At 39.3% G+C, this 20,106-nt stretch overlaps 1 protein-coding gene and 1 long non-coding RNA gene across 3 annotated transcripts in view; both read right to left on the bottom strand.

Moving 5' to 3' along the window:
• The window catches only part of LOC307154205, a 252,368-nt gene that overhangs the window by 155,724 nt on the left and 76,538 nt on the right, over positions 1-20,106 (bottom strand). The gene's annotated exons all lie outside the window — the stretch shown is intronic.
• Positions 1-20,106, bottom strand: part of rps6kc1 (ribosomal protein S6 kinase polypeptide 1) — a 214,947-nt gene that overhangs the window by 141,252 nt on the left and 53,589 nt on the right. For both annotated transcript variants that reach the window (XM_079898971.1, XM_079898972.1), the window contains exons 5-6: positions 18,750-18,843; positions 14,921-15,271 (exon numbers count right to left, since the gene is read on the bottom strand). In XM_079898971.1, coding sequence (XP_079755097.1) covers positions 14,921-15,271; positions 18,750-18,843 — 445 coding nt within the window. The remainder of the gene's footprint in view (positions 1-14,920; positions 15,272-18,749; positions 18,844-20,106) is intronic.

Genomic DNA, 20,106 nt, shown 5'->3' with positions numbered 1-20,106 from the left:
AATTTTAAAATTAGCGCCTTTCGGGGGGTGGATTGCTTGAAATTATTTTACAAAAGCACAATGTTGTGTTTTATTGCGACTGTACACAAATATAAGTTAACACTTTGCAGTTTGAATGTCGTCCTGTATAATGACGGAGTATGTTTTTATGTGTCCACTGTTCAAACGCGCCCACGCCACACACACACACACACACACACACACACACACACACACGGTTTACTATCTTTGTGGGGACTCTCCATAGCCTTAATTTTTTTTATACTGCATAAACTGTATATGCTATCTCCTCACACTAACCCTACCCCTAAACCTACCTATCACAGAAAACTTTCTGCATTTTTACATTTCCAAAAAAACTCATTCTGTATGATTTATAAGCTTGTTTACCCATGGGGGCCTCTATTTAGGTCCCCACTGTGACACGAGTCCCCATGAGTCTGTATGCATTCAGGTTGAAGTCCCCACCGGGATAGAAAAACATGAACACACACACACAAATTCCAGCATTGTAATCTTGACATCGCAGCCTGTTCATTATGGCCTTCATAAAATATAATAATAAAATAGTCAACCTAACATATAACAATTACACTGCTCTAAATAGTCAGTAGTACAATTCATACATTCACAGTAAGCACCGCTCCACTGTGGTGTTTCCAAGCACATTTTTGCGCTTGTGAAGAGGATGATTTTTTCCGTCGATATTGGAACACGAGTTAAGAACAAAGCCTATAATAAAGAATAGTTTAGCATCCAAATACATCGCAAATGTTGAAACATTTTGATTCTAATGAGAGGGTTACGTGAGCTCAACACTGCTTTCTTTCATTTTTATTTTTACATTAAATTTAAAGGATTTGTTGTGGAATATTTTGAGTGTATCATAAAATCAGAATAAGGTAAGTCAAGCAACATTTTTGGTCTTTTATATATATATATATATATATATATATATATAAATATAGCTGCGAGCAGCGATGAAGGGCCAAAGCCGGTGGCACCGCCACCCCGGTGCCTTTAGGTAACTAAAGGCAACAGGGTTGCGGTGCCACCGGCTTGGGCCCGTAATCGCTGCTCGCAGCTATATTTATTATTATTATTATTATTATTTTGTCAACCTTTCGGGCACTTTTGGGGCCCTTAACATGCTCGAAAACTCTTGAAATTTTGCACACAGGTCAGAACCCGCGGCCATCAGGGCCGGGCTGAAGCTGGTACCCGGGCGTGGCAGGGGGCCTCGACAGCGCCCCCTGGAACGGGATCCGAACACTTGTCCATAAATCAGACACGCTTGCATGTAATAATATGAAACTCGGTACACATATAGATCTCATCGGGCCGAACAACTTTCGTGCTCTAAGTTTTACGCCAGACCAACAGGAAGTCAGCTATTATGGGTTGTTTGGAAACGCATGCTGTGGAATTTGATGTACTCCTCCTAGGAAATTCATCCATTCGCCTCCAAACTCGGTCGGCATGAAGTCAAGACATTGAGGATGCTAAATTGCGGACGGATTTTTGATATCTCGAACGGTTTGGCCGTGGCAAGGAAACGAATTTATGGCGAATAATTCAAACAGGAAGTGTGTTATAACTTCTGCATACATTAACTGATCTTGATGAAACTTCAGCAGTGTGTTAGTTGTAAGAGGCCGATCACATGGATGTGACATTTGTGAGTCAAAGTTATAGCGCCACCAACTGGCAACAGGAAGTGTGTCACTTTCAAAATGCTTTGAAATCACCCTCTTATTTTTACCCGATTTGCTTAAAACTTTATGTGTATAATGTAAACACACGGCAGATGTAGACCTGTGAAAGGATTATTGATATCTTAGATACTGTTGCCGTGGCAACGCATTAAACTTTAATATTGTTTTCGGATGCTTTTGAGACTCTTCACATGCTTGAAAATGCATGAAACTCGACAGACACATCACATTTATTATCCAGTAGACATGTGCAAAGTTTCAGAAACGGGCGTGGTGAAATGGCTCAGTAGCGCCACCTTTAGTCAAAAATGGGGGCTTAGTTTTTCCTAGAATCACAAAACTTGGTAGGTGTATTGTTCTCATCAAGCCGGACAACTTTCTAATTTACAGTCATAACCTCAGACCACCAGGAAGTCAGATATTTTGGTTTGAATGTGGATTTTCTGGAGAATTTTCTCTCTCTCTCTGTGTGTCTGTGTGTGTGTGTGTGTGGGGGGGGGGGGGTTGTATATTCCATTTAATCTTTGTTTTTCAAGGTTTCAAGGGCTTTTGGGGCCCTTAACGTGCTCAAAAACTCTTGAAACTTTACACACAGGTCAGAACCCACGGTCATCAGGGCCGGGCTGAAGCTGGTACCCGGGCGTGGCAGGGGGGCTCAACAGCGCCCCCTTGAACACGGTCTGAAAACTTGGTCCATATATCAAACATGCTTGCATGAATTAATATGAAACTCAGTACACATATAGATATCATCAGGCCGAACAACTTCCGCACTCTAAGTTATTAGATCCGCCCAACAGGAAGTCGGCTATTATGGGTTGTTTGAAAAACGCATGCTGTGGAATTTGATGTACTCATCCTAGAGAATTCATCCAATCGCCTCCAAACTCGGTCAGCATGAAGTCAAGTCATTGAGGATGCTAAATTGCGGACGGATTTTTGATATCTCGAACAGTTTGGCTGTGGCGAGGACACGAATTTATGGCGAGAAAAGAGAAACACGAAGTGTTATAACTTCTGCACACATTAACTGATCTTGATGAAACTTCAGCAGTGTGTTCATGGTAAGAGGCCGGTCAGATGGATGTAACTATTGTGAGTCAAAGTTATAGCGCCACCAACTGGTAGCAGGAAGTGTGTCACTTCAAAAATGCTTTTGACAAAAGTGGGGGGTTACTTTTACCCACAGTTACAAAAATCAGTACGCATATTGGTCTCATCGAGCCGGACAACTTTCTAATTTACAGTCATTAGCTCCGAGCAACAGGAAGTCAGATATTTTGGTTTGAATGTGGATTTTTTGGATATGTCAGACTCTGAGTTTTTAGCTACTCCTCCTAAGTGGTTTATTTTATTCACACCAAACTTTTTCAACATGATAAAAATACATTAAAGATATATATGTATATATATATATATATATATATATATATATATATATATATATATATATATATATATATATATATATATATATAAATATAGCTGCGAGCAGCGATGAAGGGCCAAAGCCGGCGGCACCGCCACCCCGGTGCCTTTAGGTAACTAAAGGCACCGGGGTGGCGGTGCCACCGGCTTGGGCCCGTAATCGCTGCTCGCAGCTATATTTATTATTCTTCTCCGCATTTAATTGCATTTTTGAGGGCCTAAACATGCTCGAAAACTCACAAAACTTTGCACACGCGTCAGAACTGGCGAAAATTTACATCTGATATAGGTTTCAGAATTGGACGGGGCAAAATGGCTCGATAGCGCCACCTATAAAAGTTCAACGGAGTGCGCCTCCCGCAACGTTCCACGTACGTGCACGAAATTCGGTACATACATGTAAAGACCTAATACCTACAAAAAAGTCTCTTGGAGCATAGCCCTAAACACAACAGGAAGTCAGCCATTTTGAACTTCCTCTCAGATTTTTGTGCAGTTTTTGCCATTTTCAGGCCTCGTACTTTAACGAACTCCTCCTACAGTTTTAATCTGATCATCTTCAAATTTGATGAGTGTAATCTTAAGGCCTTTGCGACGTTAAATTGCGAAGATCTTGAGTTTTCGTCAAAGGGCGGGTCCTCGGCGGCCTGACAAATTTCGATGTTTCGCCATGAAACAGGAAGTTGCTGTAACTCAGGCATGGAATGTCCAATCTGCCCCAAACTTCACACGTTTGATAAGAGTTCTGTCCTGAACACATGACCATGCTCATATTCAGTTATAGTCATAGCGCCACCTGCTGGCAACAGGAAGTGACATGTTTAACACTGTTATGGACTCCTAATAACATATAAAAAAGTGCCAGCAAGTGCTAAACATGCTAACAACATACTAGAAGCATGCTAAAACATGCTAGCAAACTCTTAGCTAAGTGCTAAAGCATGCTATTATTGCAATTAAATAGGAATTTGCTGTAACTCAGGCATGGAATGTCCAATCTGCCCCAAACTTCACACTTTTGATAAGCGTTCTGTCCTGAACACATCTACATGAGAATATTCAGTTATAGTAATAGCGCCACCTACTGGTAACAGGAAGTGTCATGTTTAACACGTTGATGCCATTCTAGCAACATGTTAAAAATGCCATTGACTTCTAAACATGCTAGAAACATGTTAAAACATGCTAGCAATACTTAGCTAAGTGCTAAAGCATGCTAATTCAATGAAACAGGATGTTGTTGTTACTCAAGAAGGCAATGTCCAATCTGCGCCAAACTTCACACTTTTAATAAACGTTCTGTCCTGAACACATGACCATGCTCATATTCAGTTACAGTCATAGTGCCACCTGCTGGCAACAGGAAGTGACATGTTAAACACTGTTGTGGACATATAAAAACATATAAAAAAGTGCCAGCAAGTGCTAAACGTGCTAACAACATACTAGAAACATGCTAAAACATGCTAGCAAACACTTAGCTAAGTGCTAAAGCCTGCTATTGCTGCAATTAAATAGGAATTTGCTGTAACACAGGCATGGAATGTCCAATCTGCCCCAAACTTCACACGTTTGATGGGATGGCCTGAACACATCTACATGAGAATATTCAGTTATAGTAATAGCGCCACCTGCTGTCAACAGGAAGTGACATGTTTAACACTGTTGTGGTCTCCTAATAACATATAAAAAAGAGCCAGCAAGTGCTAAACAGGTTAGCAACATACTAGAAACATGCTAGCAAACACTTAGCTAAGTGCTAAAGCATGCTATTACTGCAATTAAATAGGAATTTGCTGTAACTCAGGCATGGAATGTCCAATCTGCCCCAAACTTCACACGTTTGATAAGAATCATGGCCTGAACACATGTCTATGCTCAAATTCAGTTATAGTTATAGCGCCACCTACTGGCAACAGGAAGTGACATGTTTAACACGTTGATGCCGTTCTAGCAACATGTTAAAAATGCCATTGAGTTCTAAACATGCTAGAAACATGTTAAAACATGCTAGCAATACTTAGCTAAGTGCTAAAGCATGCTAATTCAATGAAACAGGACTTTGTTGTTACTCAAGAAGGCAATGTACAATCTACCCCAAACTTCACATGTTTGATAAGAGTTATCTCTTGAACACATGTCCATGCTCATATTTTGTTATAGTCATAGCGCCACCTGCTGGCAACAGGAAGTGACGTTTAACACTGTTCTTTACTCCTAATAACATATAAAAAAATGCCAGTAGGTGCTAAACATCCTACCAACATACTAGAGACATGCTAAAACATACTAGCAAACACTTAGCTAAGTGCTAAAGCATGCTATTATTGCAATTAAATAGGAATTTGCTGTAACTCAGGCATGGAATGTCCAATCTGCCCCAAACTTCACACTTTTGATAAGAGTCATGGCCTGAACACATCTACATGAGAATGTTCAGTTATAGTAATAGCGCCACCTACTGGCAACAGGAAGTGACATGTTTAACACATTGATGCCGTTCTAGCAACATGTTTAAAATGCCATTGAGTTCTAAACATGCTAGAAACATGTTAAAACATGCTAACAATGCTTAACTAAGTGCTAAAGAATGCTAATTCAATGAAACATGACTTTGTTGTTACTCAAGAAGGCAATGTCCAATTTGCACCAAACTTCACACGTTTGATAAGAGTTCTGTCCTGAACACACATCCATGCTCATATTCAGTTATAGTCATAACGCCACCTACTGGCAACAGAAACTGACATGGTTAACACAGTAATACAGTACTAACCACATAATTATTGTGTACTAAGCATGCTAGAAACAGACTAAACATGCTAGCAACACTTAGCTGAGTCATGAAGCATGCTTTTATCACCATTATGCAAAACATTTTGTAACTGACTTTGACATACTCTTACTATATATACCTCCTTAAATGTACATTTCCCAACCATGCTCTGTCTTCCTAAAGCCACCGAGTGTTGATGGCACGGTGCGAGGGCCCTTTCATCGCTGCTTGCAGCTTTAATTATTTATTATTTTTCTGTCAAACTTTCGGGCACTTTTAGGGCTCTTATCATGCTCGAAAACTCTTGAAACTTTGCACACAGGTCAGAACCCGCGGCCATCAGAGCCGGGCTGAAGCTGGTACCTGGGCGTGGCAGGGGGGCTCAACAGCGCCCCCTTGAATGGGGTCCGTAAACTTTGTGCATAAATCAAATACGCTTGCATGTAATAATATGAAACTCGGTACACATATAGATCTCATTGGGCCGAACAATTTTCGTACTCTTACTTTTTACACCAGCCCAACAGGAAGTCAGCTATTATGGGTTGTTTGAAAAATGTACACTCTGGAATTTAAAATACTCCTCCTAGAGAATTCATCCAATCCCCACCAAACTCACTGTGGATGAAGTCAAGGCATTGAGGATGCTAAATTGCGGACGGATTTTTGATATCTCGAACGGTTTAGCCATGGCGAGGAAACGAATTTATGGCGAGAATAGAGAAACAGGAAGTGTGTTATAACTTCAACATACATTAAATGATCTTGATGAAACTTCAGCAGTGTGTTCGTTGTAAGAGGCCGATCACATGGATGTGACTATTGTGAGTCAAAGTTATAGCGCCACCAACTGGCAGCAGGAAGTGTGTCACTTTCAAAATGCTTTGAAATCACCCTCTTATTTTTACCCGATTTGCTTCAAACTTTATGTGTATAATGTAAACACAAGGCAGATGTAGACCTGTGAAAGGATTATTGATATCTTAGATACTGTTGCCATGGCAACGCATCAAACTTTAATATTCTTTTTTGATGCTTTTAAGACTCTTAACATACTTGAAATTGCATGAAACTCGACAGACACATCACATTTATTAGCCAGTAGACATGTGAAAAGTTTCAGAAATGGGCGTTGTGAGGGGCTCAGTAGCGCCACCTTTGGTCAAAAATGGGGGCTTAGTTTTACCTAGAGTCACAAAAATCGGTATGTATATTGTTCTCATCGAGCCGGACAACTTTCTAATTTACACTCATTAGCTCCGACCAACAGGAAGTGAGATATTTAGGTTTGAATGTGGATTTTTGGAGAATTCTCTCTCTCTCTCTCTCTCTCTCTCTGTATCTGTGTCTCTGTGTGTGTGTGGGGGGGGGTGTGGGGGATTTGTCTGTTAGGAGAGATTTGCTTTTATAATTGTTTTTCAAGGTTTCAGGGGCTTTTGGGGCCCTTAACGTGCTCGAAAACTCTTGAAACTTTGCACACAGGTCAGAACCTGCGGCCATCAGGGCCGGGCTGAAGCTGGTACCTGGGCGTGGCAGGGGGGCTCAACAGCGCCCCCTTGAATGGTGTCCGAAAACTTGGTCCATAGATCAAACACGCTTGCATGAATTAATATGAAACTCGGTACACATATAGATCTCATCGGGCCAAACAACTTTCGCACTCTTAAGTTATACGCCAGCCCAACAGGAAGTCAGCTATTATGGGTTGTTTGGAGAACGCTTGCTGTGGAATTTGAAACACTCCTCCTAGAGAATTAATTCAATCCCCATCAAACTCGGTGTGCATGAAGTCAAGACATTGAGGATGCTAAATTGCGGACGGATTTTTGATATCTCGAACGGTTTGGCCGTGGCGAGGACACGAATTTATGGCGAATAATGGAAACAGGAAGTGTGTTATAACTTCTGCATACATTAACTGATCTTGATTAAACTTCAGCAGTGTGTTCGTTGTAAGAGGCTGATCACATGGATGTGACTATTGTGAGTCAAAGTTATAGCGCCACCAACTGGCAGCAGGAAGTGTGTCCCTTTCAAAATGCTTTGAAATCACCCTCTTATTTTTACCCGATTTGCTTCAAACTTTATGTGTATAATGTAGACACACGGCAGATGTAGACCTGTGAAAGGATTTTTGATATCTTTAATACTGTTGCCATGGCAACGCTTCAAACTTTAATATTCTTTTTTGATGCTTTTGAGACCCTTAACATACTTGAAATTGGATGAAACTCGACAGACACATCACATTTATTAGCCCGTAGACATGAGCAAAGTTTCAGAAACGGGCGTGGTGAGGGGCTCAGTACCGCCACCTTTAGTCATAAGTGGTGGGGTTAGTTTTATCAACAGCAACAAAACTTGGTATGTGTATTGTTCTCATCTAGACTGACAACTTTCTAATTTACATTAACTATCTTCGACCAACAGGAAGAAAGATATTTTGGTTTGAATGTGGATTTTCTGAAGAATTTTCTCTCCCTCTCTCTGTGTCTCTGTGTGTGAACGTGCTCAAAAACTCTTGAAACTTTGCACATAAGTCAGAACCCCCTGCCATCAGGGACGGGCTGAAGCTGGTACCCGGGCGTGGCAGGGGGGCTCAACAGCGCCCCCTTGAACGGGGTCCCAAAACTTGGTCCATATATCAAACACGCTTGCATGAATTAATATGAAACTCGGTACACATATAGATCTCATCGGGCCAAACAACTTTCCCCTGGTCAAGTTTTACGCCAGCCCAACAGGAAGTTGGCTATTATGGGTTGTTTGGAAACGCATGCTGTGGAATTTGATGTACTCCTCCTAGGAAATTCATCCATTTGCCTCCAAACTCGGTAAGCATGAAGTCAAGACATTGAGGATGATAAATTGCGGACGGATTTTTGATATCTCGAACGGTTTGGCCGTGGCGAGGAAACGAATTTATGGTGAATAAGGTACACAGGAAGTGTATTATAACTTCAGCATACATTATCTGATCTTGATGAAACTTCAGCAGTGTATTCGTTGTAAGAGGCCGAACACAAGGATGTTACTATTGTGAGTCAAAGTTATAGCGCCACCAACTGGCAGCAGGAAGTGTGTCACTTTCAAAATGCTTTGAAATCACTCTCTTATTTTTACCCGATTTGCTTCAAACTTTATGTGTATAATGTAGACACACGGCAGATGTAGACCTGTGAAAGGATTATTGATATCTTAGATACTGTTGCCGTGGCAACGCATCAAACTTCAATATTCTTTCGGATGCTTTTGAGACTCTTAAGATGCTTGAAATTGGATGAAACTCGACAGACACATCACATTTATTAGCCAGTAGACATGTGCAAAGTTTCATTAACGGGTGTGGCGAGGGGCTCAGTAGCGCCACCTTTAGTCAAAAATGGGGGCTTAGTTTTTCCTAGAATCACAAAAATCGGTATGTATATTGTTCTTATCAAGCCGGACAACTTTCTAATTTACATTCATTAGCCACGACCAAGAGGAAGTCAGATATTTTGGTTTGAATGTGATTTTTTGGAGAATTCTCTCTCTCTCTCTCTCTGTATCTGTGTCTCTGTGTGTGTGTGTGTGGGCTGTGGGGGATTTGTCTGTTAGGAGAAATTTGCTTTTATAATTGTTTTTCAAGGTTTCAGGGGCTTTTGGGGCACTTAACGTGCTCTTGAAACTAGGCACACAGGTCCTTAAGAGACCTTAACCTTAAGAGAGCAGCCAGAAAAATGGAGCGCAACTGGAAGAAAACAAAACTAGAGGTATTTCGCATTTCATGGAAGGAGAGCGCAATTACTTACAGAGAGGCTTTAAAAGCTGCTAGATCTGCTTATTTTTCAACCCTATTAGAAGAAAATAAACATAATCCTAGGTATTTATTTGAAACGGTGGCTAAACTAACGAAAAATAAAGCTTCAAGCCCAGAAGTTTCCAAGCAACACAGCAGTAATGATTTTATGAACTTCTTCACTTATAAGATTGATAATATCAGGGACAAAATTATAACTATGCAACCGTCTACTACAGTATCGCATCAGGCAGTGCATTGTAGTCTCCCTGAGGAAAAATTTGATTCATTCGTTGCTATAGGAGAGGAAGAATTTACTAAACTCATTAAATCATCTAAATCGACAACATGTATGTTAGACCCTATACCGACTAAGCTACTGAAAGAGATGCTTCCAGAGGTCCTAGATCCTCTTCTTAATATCATTAATTCATCTTTGTCTCTAGGATACGTACCAAAAAACTTTAAGCTGGCTATGATTAAACCGCTTGTTAAAAAAACGCAACTTGATCCTACAGAATTAGTCAATTACAGGCCGATCTCGAATCTACCTTTTCTGTCAAAGATATTAGAAAAGGCGGTATCCTCACAACTGTGCTCCTTTCTTGAAAGAAATGATATCTGCGAGGATTTCCAGTCCGGATTTAGACCGTACCATAGTACAGAGACAGCTCTCGTTAGAGTCACAAATGATTTGCTCTTATCATCCGATCGTGGTTGTATCTCGCTATTAGTGTTACTCGATCTTAGTGCTGCATTTGACACCATTGACCACAACGTTCTTTTAAATAGATTAGAACATTATGTTGGCATTACGGGAAATGCACTAGCATGGTTTAAATCATACTTATCTGACCGTTATCAGTTTGTAGCAGTAAATGATGAGATGTCTCATCGATCACAAGTTCAGTATGGCGTACCACAAGGCTCAGTACTAGGACCGCTGCTGTTCACTCTGTACATGCTACCATTAGGAGATATCATTAGGAAACATGGAATTAGCTTCCACTGTTATGCTGACGATACTCAGCTCTATATTTCTTCAAAACCTAACGAAACTTATCAATTCACAAAATTAACGGAATGCATAGCGGATATAAAAAATTGGATGACTCGTAATTTCCTACTTCTAAATTCTGAAAAAACAGAGATTCTAATTATTGGACAAAAAACTTCCTCACTTAATAACCTAGAATACTGTCTAACACTCGATGGCTGCTCTGTTAAGTCTTCGTCGTCGGTTAGGAACCTGGGTGTGCTCTTTGATACCAATCTTTCATTTGAAAGTCACGTGTCTATTATCTGTAAAACTGCATTTTTCCATCTTAAATATATCTAAATTACGCCATATGCTCTCATTGACAAATGCGGAACAATTAGTTCATGCGTTCATGACCTCAAGGCTAGATTATTGTAATGCTCTACTGGGTGGTTGCCCTGCACGCTTAATAAACAAACTACAGCTGGTTCAAAACGCAGCAGCTCGAGTTCTTACCAGAACCAGGAAGTATGACCATATTAGCCCGGTTCTGTCAAAACTGCACTGGCTCCCTATTAAACATCGCATAAATTTTAAAATATTGCTGATTACTTACAAAGCACTAAATGGTTTAGCTCCGCAGTACTTGAGCGAGCTCTTAACGCATTATAGTCCGTCACGTCTATTGCGATCTCAAAATTCCGGCCAGTTACTAATACCTAGAATATCAAAATCGACTGCTGGCGGTAGATCCTTTTCCTATTTAGCACCAAAACTCTGGAACAGTCTTCCTACCATTGTCCGGGAAGCAGACACACTCTGTCAGTTCAAAGCCAGATTAAAGACACATCTCTTTGACCTAGCATACACAACACATTATAGACTTCTATAATTTAATGTTAGGCTGCATAGATTAGGTCAGCCGGAACCGGGAACACTTCCCATAAATCCTGATGTACTCGTTACATCATGAGAAGAATGGCATCTACGCTAATTTTAGTGTCTGTGTTTATCCCGAGGTTTTCCTGCAGCCTGCCGGATCCAGGCCGGATCCAGATCTGACGAAGGACCTTCGCCTGGACCGATGACAACGCAGTGCTGAAGTGCCAACTAGTCTCTCCCTATGGAGGATCCCTCTACCACTATACAGATGAGGCGTTGTCGGGAAAATTCGTTTGCGTTCCTACCCCAAAGCAACAAAATAAAATAAAATTCTTTGTCAAAATTTATAAGGAAAGACAAGTACTTTGTTTAGGCTTGGCTTGTAGGGAATTCCAAACCTGCGTATTTTCAAATGCACATAACTATAGAACCCATTCTAAATGCGCATGTGAACGCCATCAGCGTTTCTCACAGGTTCGCGTTTAAAGTCTGTGTAGAGGGAATGGTGTCGTCTTAGCGGCCCCTAATTTAATAACAAATGATCGTTGCGACGGAAGCAAATCAATCAAAACTAACTTTAGATGGAAAATAACTTAACTCTGCTATAAAGCCAAAACAATCTCTGTTACCTTAAATTATACGTTTATCTCTGTGAAGCTGCTTTGAAACAATCTACGTTGTTAAAAGCGCTATATAAATGAAGATGACTTGACTTGACTTGACATTGAGGATGCTAAATTGCGGACGGATCTTTGAACGAATTTATGGCGAGAAAAGAGAGACATGAAGTGTTATAACTTCTGCATACATTAACTGATCTTGATGAAACTTCAGCAGTGTGTTCGTGGTAAGAGGCCGATCAGATGGATGTAACTATTGTGAGTCAAATTTATAGCGCCACCAACTGGCAGCAGGAAGTGTCACTTTCAACATGCTTTTGACAAAAGTGGGGGGGTTAGTTTTACCAACAGTTACAAAAATCAGTATATATATTGGTCTCACTGAGCCGGACAACTTTCTAATTTACAGTCATTAGCTCCAAGCAAAAGGAAGTCAGATATTTTGGTTTGAATATGGATTTTTTGGATATTTCAGACTCTGAGTTTTTAGCTACTCTTCCTAACTGGTTTATTTTATTCACAACAAAAAATTTTCAAAATGATGAAAATACATTAAAGATGCTAAATTGTGAACGGATATTAAACATCTCAAACGGTTTTGCTATAGTGAGGGACTAAAGTAATGTACAAAAAGGAAACACTAAAAGCCTCATCTTCTAAAAATGTAATTAAAGACCATTTATTTCTATATAAAAGTATACAAATATCACAACCAAACCCATTTTATTCTTTTTTTTTTCAATTCAATAATTATTTATAAGTTAAAAAAATTGTAATTGTACTATTTAGTCCCATAAAAGTCAAGTCATACATAGGGCTATACTGCCCTCTTGTGTTCAAAATCAGGTAGGCCTATTGTATCTACATAAAAATATACTAGGTATGTGACGGTGAGAATATTTTACCACCGGTTAATCGACGTGTGACACCGCTGGGGGCTTTTGAATCGCCAACTTAAAAACGAAAGTAAAATATGTTCGTCCGCACTGACATTGATATTGGTTGAGCGAGCGTTTCAAATGAATTCCTATGGAAGTAGGAATTAACTGAAAAACGTTCACTCTGTTCTGCTCGTTCCTCGCCGTGGATGCGCACCGTTATGAATGCCTGTGTTATAAGCTTGTTTACCCATGGGGACCTCTATTCCCATGAGTCCCCATGAGTCTGTGTGCATTCAGGCTGAAGTCCCCGCCGGGATAGAAAAACATGAACACACATGCACATGCACACACACACACACACACACTCCAGCATTGCAATCTTGACATCGCAGCCTGTTCATTATAGCCTTAATAAAATATAATAATAAAATAGTCAACCTAACATACAGTATAAAAATTACACTGCACTAAATAGTCAGTAGTACAATTCGTACATTCACAGTAAGCACCGCTCCACTGTGATGTTTCCAAGCACATTTTTGCGCGTGTGAAGAGGATGATTTTTTCCATCGATATTGGAACACGAGTGAAGAACAAAGCCTATAATAAAGAATAGTTTAGCATCCAAATACAAAGCAAATGTTGAAACATTTTGATTTTAATGAGAGGGTTACGTGAGCCCAACACTGCTTACTTTAATTTTTATTTTTACATTAAATTTAAAGGATTTGTTGTGGAATATTTTGAGTGTATCATAAAATCAGAATAAGGTAAGTCAAGTTACCAATATTTTCTGTCTTATATATATATATATATATATATATATATAAATAAATATAGCTGCGAGCAGCGATGAAGGGCCAAAGCCGGCGGCACCGCCATCCCGGTGACTTTAGGTAACTAAAGGCACCGGGGTTGCGGTGCCACCGGCTTGGGCCCGTAATCGCTGCTCGCAGCTATATTTTCCTTTTATCTCTGTAAAGCTGCTTTGAAACAATCTGTATTGTATAAAGCACTATAAATGTGACTTTAATTGACTCTAGCGTAAACAAATTTCATGATGAAAAAAATTATTTAGCTCACAATTGATTCTGAAAGCTTTGGATGCATCGGCGAAAAATATTTTTCCCTCTTACCTCTAGTAAACATGTTTGTTTGTTGGTCCGCACCAAAAATTCATTTGCTTGGAGTGAAAGCTGTTTTTCAAACATGGATGTGTTTAACCACTACCGATGATTATAGAAACTGCATAAATTACAACTTATTGGTTGACAGTAACAAGTGCAAATATTTTTGTGCAAAAAAGTTTTTGCTGTGACAAATCATGAGAACGCTCATCAACGCTTCAAAAACATGTTTTCACCGAGTGCTTACACAGATACACATGGGAGAGTTTGAAAGCAGGCGTCTATGAGTGGATCCCTAATAAATCCACCGATAGACTGATCCGCCGATAGACGCGCTTTCAAACGCTCTCATGTGTATCTGTGTAAGCGCTCGGTGAAGACAACAAATTTTTGAAGTGTTGATCATTGTAGCCAATCACAAGCATATATGCATGTTGAGCGCGAAAATACAATGGCCAATCAGAGACATATGTTGAGCGCGTGAACACAATGGCCACTCAGAAGCATATATGTTGAGCGTGTGAACACAATGGCCAATCAGAAGCATATATGTTGAGCGTGTGAACCCAATGGCCAATCAGAAGCATATGTTGAGCGCGTGAAAATGGCCAATCAGAAGCATATATGTTGAGCGCATGAACACAATGGCCAATCAGAAGCATATATGTAGACATGCGACCAAAAGGAGAGAATTGCAGCTGTGCATGTATAAATACATGCATTTAATGACATACCTTGTACACCCTGCAGCAGAAGATCCACACCTCTACGATAGTAGGAAAACGCCACTGCAAATTCCTGCTCCACCTCTTTCTGGACAGCTAGAGCGATCAGCCCACTGGCCTTTTCCAGGTAGTCCTCCTCCTCTGTGGAGCTCCTGAGACTGGAGGCAAAGCTCAAAGTTCCACTGGTGTGGCTGGACTCTACTCCCACCCGGCTTGGGGACGTCACTGGCTGTGGGATTGGAGATGAGTTGCTTTGTGTTGCTTTGTGCTTGATGCTGCCTGATGCCATTCCATCGTCCACAGCAGCCAGAAAGTCTCCATCAACCTCAAGAGAATTCAGCTCACTGTGACCGCTGCCACCTGCCATTAAAGACACAAATTCAGTATGAACTACACGACTGGATATGATGCAAAAATGTTTTATATAGCTGCAAACAGCAACAAAAGGCCCAAGCATTAAGGCACCACCACTACTAAATAGCTTTAAGAAAACAATGCACAGTAGGCCCATCCATGTGATCAGCCTCCTTGACCAAATTTACACCATCAATTTGATCTAAATCTGACAATGCACAATGAGACTCTTCTTGCATCCCTTTCTTGTCATTAATTTGGCTTGACGAAAACAATAACTGTACTGGTGGAGAGTCTGGTGACTGTAGTTAAAACTGTTTAGTCAAAAGGGGGCGCTACAGAGCCCAACTGCACGTCCTTGTTTTAGCTTTTGCCTATGCCTCCTAACAGCAAACAACTGGATGACAATGTTTGGATGACAAATTTCATGAAATTTCAAGCATGCTAAGGACTTTAAAACACCAGAACATGCAAAGAAAAGCATTTTGAAGTTTGATTTATTACCATGGCAACACTATTTAAGAGATCAAATATCCCTTTGCAGTTTTACATGAGCCATGTCTTGAAAATATTCTAACAGCATCTGAAGCAATTTCGGTAAATTGAAGAGAATATTTCAAAGCCTGTTGTGTGTGTCATGCTTCATGCTGCCAGTTGTTGGCACTATGACCGTGACTCACAATAGGCCTTTATGACAGTCAGCTTGTCGTCACATCCGGCTCTGATTAGCAGCGTAAATTAATTTCCGCCTGCATTATTGTCAATGGACAGATGCCAGTTTTGAGAAGAAAATTAAGCTAATTTAGTTGAACTTAACAAAAAACATTAATATCTAAAACTGTTTATTTAGACTTACAAGATACCCTACCATGTGTCATATTTAATTTTATTGTGTAACATTATCTGAGAGACGCGATTGTTTGCGCTGCTGGTGTTGCCAGTCATTAGATTCAAATCCAAGATATGTATCTAACCATAATTTCTGTGTGCCGTTATACCACTAATGCCTGTAAGAATCAGAAGTGTTACAGTTGGTCAGAGTCCGCTCAATATCACTCAAGACTGTAGTTTTGTCATTGTTCACTGAGTTCAGCACGTTTGCGAATCCCTGCATAATAACCAACAGGAGTTGTTGCAAAAGTACAGAACTCAGTGAGTCCAACAGCTGCAGTGATGGGAGCGTTCTTTTCTTACTTTCTGTATATAATCCATTTACAATTTAAATGATAGTTTTATTTTGTATGCTGCCCATTACACTAGAGTCGCGCTAGAGTAAAACCCTGCCCTCTGTTCAATATTCCTTTTCACTGGGAAATACGTCACAACACTGGAGAAAAGTCGTTTGCAACTTCCGGTTCACGGGGACTTTAAGGTAATTTCTTTGTTTTCAAATGTTAAATCATTTTTTCAGCTTTTATTTTGGAAAACCACAGGGAGACCTCATCACTTCCCTTTGTTGACAACAACAGATTTTTCAAACAATTCTCATGACAAATGTTGCATTCACAAATGCAAATTATAAGTGACTCAAACACAGCACTTGCAGAGTAGCATTTAATGTGAATCGAAACTGAAAACACAGACTGTTACAGTACTCTGAAACAAGATTATATATATTTATTAGGGCTGTCAAAAGATTAATCGCGATTAATCGCATCCAAAATAAAAGTTTGTGTTTACATAATATATGTGTGTGTACTGTGTATAATTATTTTGTATATATAAATACACACACATGCATGTATATATTTAAGAAATATTTGCATACATATACTGTATATATATTTATATAGTTTATATTATATATAAATATATATTTTTTATATATAAATAACACATTTTTCTTAAATATATACATGCATGTGTGTGTATTTATATATACAAATTTAATTATACACAGTACAAACACATATTATTAAAAACAAACTTTTATTTTGGATGCGATTAATCGCGATTAATCTTTTGACAGCCCTAATATTTATACAATTACTAGGGCTGTCAAACGATTAATCGCGATTAATCGCATCCAAAATAAAAGTTTGTTTTTACATAATATATGTGTGTGTACGGTGTATAATTATTTTCTATATATAAATACACACACATGCATGTATATATTTAAGAAATATTTGCATGTATATAATGTGTATATATATTTATATTATATATAATTGATATTATATATAAATAACACATTTTTCTTAAATATATATGCATGTGTGTGTATTTATATATAGAAAATAATTATACTCCATACACACACATATATTATTTAAACACAACAAACTTTTATTTTGGATGCGATTAATCGCGATTAATCGTTTGACAGCCCTAATAATTACATCACAACCGTTGCAATTTGATGATCGCACTAAGCCATCTCACATTCCCACCACCATGCAGTATCAAAATTCATAAAAAAAAGTACTTTCAATGGCAATTTTTACTCGCATTTAAATGTAAACTGACTGATGATAGCAAAGACAATAGCAAAAGATACAACAAAAAAATCTGATGTCACAAACTTAGACTAATAGGCTACATTACTTATATTTTAAGCATTAATAATTAGCTAATTCAATTTCTTTATTTATTCTTTTTTTCACATAGTTAAGTAAAATAGTTTTTACAGAGAACCATGAAATTTTTACTGGTATTGGTACAGACTACTGAAGTTTTGGCTTTGTGACTATTTACACATTCAGAATCTTCTCATTTACGCTCATGTTTAGATGGGTTGGCCACTAGTAAATCATCCACAAAACTGATATGTTTGGGAACTACAGAAAAACAACATCGGAAAAGAAGAAGAAAAAAAAAACATCAGAGAAAAGCATCAATTCAATCAATAAATGAATAAGTCATGAAATAGCAAGATAACAAAAATATCCAGATACTAAACTAAACCGAAAAACTAACTGAACGATACATGGACTGCATTCGTGCAATCATCAGTATTTGAAATGAATACCCGCCGAATGCAAACACTTTCTCTTTCCATTTGCATTTCATCCACTGACTGTTTTTCACTGTCTTTTTCACAACTTTTTCACTGGAGTGAGCTTTTTTTATTTTAATGGATATCAATAAAGGAGAGATTTTTTTTTAACTTACATTTTATTTGAATGGTATCCGCAAACAATGACTGAATGTCGTAAAACTGAAAGCCATTCAATGATTCAGAATCAGATTTGCCAATAACTATAATCAGTAATTTTGATAATCTGGTTTATTTCCGATATTTTTGATTTTGGCTAGTAGAAGTTCTAAACGGCAGGTTAGTGAAAAAGTTCATGTCAAACAGATTTTTTTTAAACTGTGGCTTCTCACATAACAGTTTTTTGCAGGTGTTTTATACTATGGTAAAATACATTTAGGGTATTTTTTTTGTTGTTGATACTTTTCATTCATGCTAGCTCTAATGGGTGTGGGAAATATTTTATGTGTGTCTAATTTAAAAAAGCAAGTTTGATGAAGAACTTACCTTCAGAGCTGCTATCTAAGAGACTGTCAGCTAGGAAATCAGAGAAGGGCTCAGCTGGGCCGATGAGCTCAGAGGTGTCTTGCACCTCACCACCCTAAAACACACAAAAACACAAAACATTTGAGATCACCATGTTTAATTACTGCAAAAAGGGGAGGAAATGATAAACAAGAAAAGCATGAAAGGAAACAATGGTTACTCTATACATACTCTATATGCCTATACAGGTCTTCCTTCACAAAGTTCTCACTCTTGAGCCCCTTTCACACAGCACACTGAACCCGGGATATTGCCGGCAAATTGCCGGAACAAATTGCTGTGTGAACGCAAACACGACCCGGGATTGGTGCCGGCATCGATGCCGGGTTGGGGACCTAGTAACATTGCCGTGTTCAGTCCCGGAACGCGCGCTGTGTGAACAAAAGCCGTAATAATGCCGTGTCGCAGTGATGACGCTGAAGCGCGGGATCGTTCGCCAGCTGTGGTAGGTAATACCAGCCGCCAGCGGTACGTAATGCGCAAGTTTATGATCGAATCAGATAAATAAATGCACAAGCGTGGTAAGCTCATGAGCAAACTGAAGACGCTGCTGAGACATTACAAGTCACATCGATGTCACGTGTCTTTCCGGGACATACACGGGTTGTGTGTGCAAGGGCGCCGTAAAGGGGTGGAAGGTTAGGACGATTCTAAGGGCCCAGGCTGATTTAGGGCCCAGAAGAGCAGACCCCCTTTTTCTTTTCTTATTTCTTTTCTCTTTTTTATACATACATTAAATGTGCTAGGGCCCCTCATGCACTAAATGTGTATTTTGTCCGTTTTGACCATAGATTTAATATTTAAAAAACAAATAATGTATTTACTGTTTCAGTCACACCCCTCCCCCTTACAATGGTTCATTCCACCTGCGCTGTCCGAGCTACGATCGCTAGTGTAACGTCTCTTGCTTATTGCACTTGCTATGATGCAGCGCAGACAGTGACACACGCAGGCATGTCACATCAAAAGTTAGGGCATCAAAAAAGGAAAGGAAAGAGAAGACAGAGAACGCCGAAGTCGACAGTAGGCTAGCCTATGTCACACAGTTTTTCAAAAAGAAAGGTATCTTGCCCTATTCCTGTATTCCAAAACTTTCAGAGTTACTTTTGTTGCTACATGACCTGCTTTTATCTAGCTAGCTTAGTAAAATAATTACTGAATTATGATTTACATCCAACAATAATAACATCTCTGGGTTATCATGTCTCTACACCATAGACTGTAGAAAATAGCTACACAGATTCAGCGGCTGCTGCACACCCACGTCCTTCTCCCCCCGTGCGAAATTCGCGTCCGATATTTTAGCACGTTAAAAAAT

The sequence above is a fragment of the Squalius cephalus genome (genome assembly GCF_949319135.1).
Source record: "Squalius cephalus genome assembly, contig: scaffold_37, whole genome shotgun sequence".
NCBI lineage: Eukaryota > Metazoa > Chordata > Actinopteri > Cypriniformes > Leuciscidae > Squalius > Squalius cephalus.
This window is presented reverse-complemented; position numbering and strand designations above follow the sequence as displayed.